The sequence below is a fragment of the Ipomoea triloba genome, chromosome 12 (genome assembly GCF_003576645.1).
Source record: "Ipomoea triloba cultivar NCNSP0323 chromosome 12, ASM357664v1".
Taxonomy (NCBI): Eukaryota; Viridiplantae; Streptophyta; class Magnoliopsida; order Solanales; family Convolvulaceae; genus Ipomoea; species Ipomoea triloba.
In genome coordinates this window covers 15,020,977-15,028,806 of record NC_044927.1, presented here as the reverse complement: position 1 = coordinate 15,028,806, position 7,830 = coordinate 15,020,977, and the positions used below count along the sequence as shown (strand labels likewise).

Here is a 7,830-nt window from a genome sequence, read left to right as displayed (position 1 = left end):
ACGACAATTCACCGAACATCAAGTTGGAGAGAAGGTGCTATTGAAAATCTCACCAACTAAAGGAGTCAAGAGATTTGGAAAGAAAGGAAAGTTGAGTCCTCGCTATATAGGACCCTATGAAATCTTGGAAAGGATAGGAAATTTAGCCTACCAACTGGCCCTACCAATTGAGCTTGACCGGGTGCATAATGTATTTCATGTTTCTCAACTTAAGCGGTATGTACCTGATGCATCCCATGTATTGGAACCTGAGGAATTGGAGGTGGATGATTCGTTGGAATACGAAGAAAGGCCAATTCGAATCTTAGACTCTAAGACCCGAGATACAAGAAGGAAATCAGTTAAAATGGTCAAAGTCCAATGGTCGAATCATAGCTCGGAGGAAGCCACGTGGGAGTTGGAAAGCGTTATGATGGAACGTTATCCAGAGTTATTTGGCTCAGGTGTGTAGGATCGATTTACTTGCTATATGCTTAAATAAATTTGTGTACTAAGATTAGGCATACTAAGATTTTATTATGTGTAAGCGAAGGTAAGCAGTAATCTATTTGAGACCGTGGAGTATAAGAAGGAAGTTTCGGGGACGAAACTCTTTTTAAGGAGGGTAGACTGTAACCCCTCGTCTATTTCGATAAGTTTGAGGTTCAGAAAATATGTCTTTAAGCTATGACATTCATAAGATAAGTGACCGATGCTTCAAAATAATTTTTTTTAAGGAAGTATAGTTGTTATTAAGTTGCGATCGTTCGTGCCGGTCACGAACCGTAAAATTTTAGGAGCTGGTATTCGGACCCGATTATCCTAGGAAATGGATTATTAGACACCATATTATTATTCTTGAACTTCCTATTCAATTAAATCAGCCCATAGCAGCGAAAATTTATTTTGATCGTACATCGCTAAAATTTCGCGGTGTACCGAACCTAGCCCAATTTTGAGGGTTAGTCTGGAATAAATTTTTGGTTTCGAGAATTATTCTATCCAGATTATTTTCTACCGAAACTTTATCTGTTTGGACCCCAACTGATAAGTTTGAAAATACTTCATTATTTTATTCTATTTTTTTTTCCCATAAAAACATCTTACCTCAAAAGGAAGAATACCCAAAGCCAATTTATTCCATTTGTTCTTCTTCTTCTTCTTCCTTGGCCGAATTTCAAAAGAGAGAAAGAGAGGTGACTTCCACCATTTTCCTCCATTAAAACCATAGCCAAGCTTGTACACAACTCTCCAATTTGTTCGGTAAGATTTCAATATTATTCGGTTAAAAAGTCTTGATTTCTTCCCTAGAACTTGATTGTAGGTAAAGATTTCTTAAATATGTTGTTATGGTGGTGTATTCTACCTAGGGTTTTTCGGTGAAACTTGGGGATAAAGGTTCAAGACTACTTTTACGGTGATATTACACACTTGTGAGGTAAGGAATTCCCTTAAGTTGGAATTAGTCACTTGAATTTGGATAATTGATTTTAGTTGAAATATGGTGTTTTTGGAGCTTTGGGAATATTTTCGTATACAAGTTCATAGCTTGGATATGCTTGTATATGTTGTATTTATGTCTATATAAGCTTATACTTGTGGAAATAGAGAAAGGAAATCAGGACAGATTTCTGTCAGTAACTTCCGTGAATTTCTGGGAAAAATCGGTAAATTATTTTGGTCCAATTTTTTTTATACATGTAGTTCTATAAGTGTAGAATCCGCATATAAACGTTCATAATTTTTGGAGTAGTATAAGTATGGTTTTCGGAATTTTTCCCAAAACTGGTCCAGAGAAGGAAAAATGCTGGACAGCACACTGCCAAGGGCAAAAATGGAATTTTCTGTGTAAATTCGTGAACCTAGGTGACCAAAACTTTTTATGAACATCAAGTACTATGAATTAGGGTTCTACCATAAAACGTTCAAGTGAAAAAGAGTTCGGGAACTATTTTTACCGGCTCAATCTTTCGGACTGCGCAAAACTGTAATTTCTGGACAGAAACTGTCAAAATCAATTTTGACAAAAATATTTTTTTTTTTTGTAACAAAACTAGTAACGAAATTTTGGGATGTCACAACCATATTTGGATGAAATAAATTATTTTGAAAATACTATTTGATTCCAGGAAAGAAAAAGAAAAATGTTTTCAAACCCTTAGTTTCTGGAATAAGGTGGGGACCTTCGGGAAGGCTTAAACGCCACGGCCCGGGGTTGGAATAAGGTTGGACCTATGGGAGGGCTGGAGTGCCATGGCCCTAGGTTGGGATAAGGAGACCGACGGGAAGGCAGGGAAATGCCACTGCCTAAGGTTTGAGAAGGAGAATTGAGAAATGTTCAAAGTGCTTACTCAGGGGAAACTAAGTGGAAAATTTTTGAGTATGAAAATTATTGTTACTCTGAGCTGCGGTTCAGATTATTATAAATATTAGAGCTGCGGTTCTATTTGCAAATGATGAAATTCCTGGAAATGTGAAATTTTGCAAACTTGTCTGAAAAGGGCATGAAAATTATTTTGAGTGGCAAGTTATGACTTCATTCTTATCGATTTCAATCGCTTCTCTCTTATCGATTTCAATCGCTTCCTCGGCAACCTTCTCTCTTATCGATTTCAATCGCTTCCCAGACCCTTTATTCTTAGCAATGTTAGGTGGCCGGACAACAACATCTGATGACTTTGGCGAGCCACAAAATGAATGGATAACNATTTCAATATTATTCGGTTAAAAAGTCTTGATTTCTTCCCTAGAACTTGATTGTAGGTAAAGATTTCTTAAATATGTTGTTATGGTGGTGTATTCTACCTAGGGTTTTTCGGTGAAACTTGGGGATAAAGGTTCAAGACTACTTTTACGGTGATATTACACACTTGTGAGGTAAGGAATTCCCTTAAGTTGGAATTAGTCACTTGAATTTGGATAATTGATTTTAGTTGAAATATGGTGTTTTTGGAGCTTTGGGAATATTTTCGTATACAAGTTCATAGCTTGGATATGCTTGTATATGTTGTATTTATGTCTATATAAGCTTATACTTGTGGAAATAGAGAAAGGAAATCAGGACAGATTTCTGTCAGTAACTTCCGTGAATTTCTGGGAAAAATCGGTAAATTATTTTGGTCCAATTTTTTTTATACATGTAGTTCTATAAGTGTAGAATCCGCATATAAACGTTCATAATTTTTGGAGTAGTATAAGTATGGTTTTCGGAATTTTTCCCAAAACTGGTCCAGAGAAGGAAAAATGCTGGACAGCACACTGCCAAGGGCAAAAATGGAATTTTCTGTGTAAATTCGTGAACCTAGGTGACCAAAACTTTTTATGAACATCAAGTACTATGAATTAGGGTTCTACCATAAAACGTTCAAGTGAAAAAGAGTTCGGGAACTATTTTTACCGGCTCAATCTTTCGGACTGCGCAAAACTGTAATTTCTGGACAGAAACTGTCAAAATCAATTTTGACAAAAATATTTTTTTTTTTTGTAACAAAACTAGTAACGAAATTTTGGGATGTCACAACCATATTTGGATGAAATAAATTATTTTGAAAATACTATTTGATTCCAGGAAAGAAAAAGAAAAATGTTTTCAAACCCTTAGTTTCTGGAATAAGGTGGGGACCTTCGGGAAGGCTTAAACGCCACGGCCCGGGGTTGGAATAAGGTTGGACCTATGGGAGGGCTGGAGTGCCATGGCCCTAGGTTGGGATAAGGAGACCGACGGGAAGGCAGGGAAATGCCACTGCCTAAGGTTTGAGAAGGAGAATTGAGAAATGTTCAAAGTGCTTACTCAGGGGAAACTAAGTGGAAAATTTTTGAGTATGAAAATTATTGTTACTCTGAGCTGCGGTTCAGATTATTATAAATATTAGAGCTGCGGTTCTATTTGCAAATGATGAAATTCCTGGAAATGTGAAATTTTGCAAACTTGTCTGAAAAGGGCATGAAAATTATTTTGAGTGGCAAGTTATGACTTCATTCTTATCGATTTCAATCGCTTCTCTCTTATCGATTTCAATCGCTTCCTCGGCAACCTTCTCTCTTATCGATTTCAATCGCTTCCCAGACTCGGCAACCTTCTCTCTTATCGATTTCAATCGCTTCCCAGACCCTTTATTCTTAGCAATGTTAGGTGGCCGGACAACAACAGACCCTTTATTCTTAGCAATGTTAGGTGGCCGGACAACAACATCTGATGACTTTGGCGAGCTGTTAGGTGGCCGGACAACAACATCTGATGACTTTGGCGAGCCACAAAATGAATGGATAACACTTACCTTAGCAGTACTTGGGGTAACAGCATTGTTCCTATTGGTGGATATCTCACTATGAGCTTTCAATAATGTTGCCAACTCCACCAGGCGGTCGGTATTTCCACATGCACGGCCAACACAATTGTAGAACTCATTCCAAACTTGGGTGAGTGCAGAATTTGGATCCGTAACAACACCTATGTTGTCTCCCCTACACACCTCGCCATCATAGGCTCGAGTCCATCTTGCAACAATATATTGAGACGGAATGATGTCTACGCGGGAATCCTTTAATAAGACAAACACATGCCTGCACAACAACCCAACCCTTTGAAACATTCGACATGTGCAATCAAATGACAGGTCAACATTCTTCGCGTACACATCAAATAATCCCCCATCACCATCTTCAACCACGAAGTGTATAGAATCGCCCTCAGCCATCTTAGATATGATTCGAGACGTGACACACCCCGCATAAATCTCCTCTTGCACATCATAGAAAATAGCTATGGTGTAAATAGTCGCGGCATGCCGCTCGATCTTCAACGGGGTTTTCATCTCTGGAAACTTGCTTTCACAATCTGCATTAAGCTTCGCTTGTTTATGCCGTTGGGTATCTATTGCCGCCTCGAATTGCAAGAAAAACTCCACTAAGCTAGCGTGTTGGCTAGTGTAACTCCCGAATACACTATTCTCTGCTTCTGACCGTGATGTAGTTCGTAATAACCCTCCCATGAAGACGTTGTGGAAATATGCAGGAATCCAAAATTCACGCACCTCAAACATTTGCTTGAACCATTTGTGTTCACTGAGTCCGTAGTCCTCCATAATATGATGCCACCTAACCTCAAACTCTTCAATTTTAAGTTTCTCATTCCACACAACAGCATTCAATGCCCTACGAAACTCTTCGTTCTTTGCCAATGTTGACCCTACCTTCTCGCTAACCTTGGTCATGATATGCCACATGCAGAAACGATGGCGAGTTGATTCAAACACCTGTGCAACGGCACTCTTCATGGTGGGATCTTGATCGGTCACTGTCAACTGCGGCACATGCCCCATGCATTTCTTGAAATTCTCAAGCAGCCAGACATATGATTTTACATCTTCCTTAGATATTAACCCTATAGCGAATGTAATGCATTTCTTGTGATGGTCCACCCCAGTGAAAGGGACAAAAACCAGGCTATACCTGCTCATATCACATCAACGAACTAGGATTACGACTCATCAACATATTATGTCAGACACAACATTTTATTAACTATAACCTACCATTTAAGCATCACAAATGGATATATACCCACTGGAAAAAAAAAAACAATCATGTCAACAGAATTCTGGCCGGAATGCGCATTCGTCTACACTTTGCACACACTACCCCGCTCGAATTCATTATCAATAAATTACACCTATTATGCTAATTAATATAGCCTACTTTGCACACACTACCCTCATGCATGCAAATAAATATAATGCACAGTCCCCACAGTATATATAATGCACTCACAATGCACCCCCTATCATTCTCAAATCCCTGGACGCACACTAAAGGTTAATTACAATGTCCCTACTAACACTATTTAACACAATCACTATGCACACAACTTCATAATACTGTACACAAGCAAGAAAAAATAAATAAATTACCTGTTCGTACTATATGTAGCATCAAACGACATTGCATCTCCAAATCGTGCAAAGTTCCTTCTAGCCTCTGGATCCGCCCAAAACACCCGACATAAATGGTCATACTCATCTACATCGTACTCGAAGTACATCTTCAGGCACACCTCTTTTTTTTGTCGATACTTGGCAAGTATTAAATGCGCATCTCCCGTCTCAATATAAGCCAACAAATCACGTCTGAAATTACAGAAATCAACACTCGTTGCCCCTATTTTTGAATAATCACCCACCATTTCTTTATACAGTTTAAAAGATTTAATCGGCCCAATATTTACCTTGGCACAATTGGTAATGAAAGTCTGATGGCCAAGGTCCAACTTCCGCTTCACTCTCAAAAACGTTTTTGACACCTCCGAACACATACAATGATTATGCCGCTCTTCTAACGAAAACACGACAAACCCCCCACTTCCTATCCGCTTAAACACAATCCGTGTATTACACCCCACCCTATTCGATGTCCTACGCCTAATAACATCTGTCCCGGTTTCACCACGCGATCCATCCACCCCAATACTTAAAATAGTTGGTTGCTTAAACCCCTCGCGGGAACACAACACGTACTTCATCAAAATCTTACCCTGCCTGTCCTTTTTTTCCGAGCTTCGACGTATATCAAACCCAACTTTTCCTGCATATTTTGCATAGAACTCAATAGCATTGTCCAAATTTAGGAACCACTGTCCAACCGACGGCTTAATTGAAGGATTGCAGACCGGAGTCCAATATTTTGTATTTCCTGGGGAAATTTGCATGTCACAACCTTCGAAACCACCAGTATGATTAGCATGCTCTGCAAAACAAAATAATGTCATCAAATTAATAAGTCTTGTAATACAAGTTTATCATATGCACTAAACAAAGAGAACACATGTACACACCCTAGTTGGACTTTGCATAGGTACACCGTATCAAAGCGATAACAAAAACTCACCGGCTGTTGAACCTTCCATCGTCGTTCAATCTCTTCGTCGCTGACTTGCTTAAATCGCTCTCTGACAGTGCCGCTAACTCCCGCCAACAGAACCAAGCTCTGAACGGTCGGAATATACAAAGGTGATGAACTCCTTTTATAATTAGATTTCCTATAATCACGCTAGAATATCAGTAGAATAAGAAGAATATTTTGATTCTAATCATTTTGACAAAAATATCCCTATAGTTACACGGCTGATCAATTTATTTTTCATTCCTGAATACATAGTTATACGGCTGATCAATTTATTTTTCATTCCTGAATACATCTCAACCATTGAATTCACATTAATTAATGGGCCTGAATACATCTCAACCATTGAATTCACATTAATTAATGGGTTGGATGAGTCCCTAGTTCTCAACTAAAGAATGGTTCCTACTTGAATACAAATCTATATACATATATATATATATATATATGTATATATCTATGTATATATAAACATACATATATATATACGTATATATATGTATATATATATATACGTATATATATATATATACGTATGTATATATATACATATATATACGTATATATATGTATGTTTATATATACATAGATATATACATATATATATATATATATATACATATATATATATACATATATATACTATATGTTTATATATACATAGATATATAAACATAGATATATATATGTATATATATATATGTATATATATATATATACGTATATATATATATACGTATATATATACATGTGTGTATATATATATATATATACACGTATATATATATATACATGTGTGTATATATATGTAGGTAGGGTTACATATGTATATATATATATATGTATATAGGGTTGCACATGTATATATATGTATATATATATATATATATATATATATATATATATATATATATATATATATATATATATATATATATATATATATATATATAT

At 36.9% G+C, this 7,830-nt stretch overlaps 1 protein-coding gene across 1 annotated transcript; it reads right to left on the bottom strand.

The window, feature by feature from the left end:
- Positions 1–420: 420 nt before the first annotated feature.
- Positions 421–6,880, bottom strand: LOC115999423 (protein FAR1-RELATED SEQUENCE 5-like). Its single transcript, XM_031239272.1, has 4 exons — positions 6,862–6,880; positions 5,889–6,720; positions 3,954–5,430; positions 421–465 (listed from the first exon to the last, which is right to left on the bottom strand). Exons 1-4 carry the CDS (start codon positions 6,878–6,880, stop codon positions 421–423), a joined length of 2,373 nt encoding a protein of 790 aa, XP_031095132.1.
- Positions 6,881–7,830: the final 950 nt, after the last annotated feature.

Excerpts from the sequence above, each read along its gene's own strand:
- LOC115999423 (XM_031239272.1), bottom strand. Across the intron at positions 5,431-5,888 it reads GCTACATATAGTACGAACAG|GTATAGCCTGGTTTTTGTCC; the intron begins GTAATTTATTTA and ends TGATATGAGCAG. Across the intron at positions 466-3,953 it reads TTGAAATCGATAAGAATGAA|CAAGTAAATCGATCCTACAC; the intron begins GTCATAACTTGC and ends TTAAGCATATAG.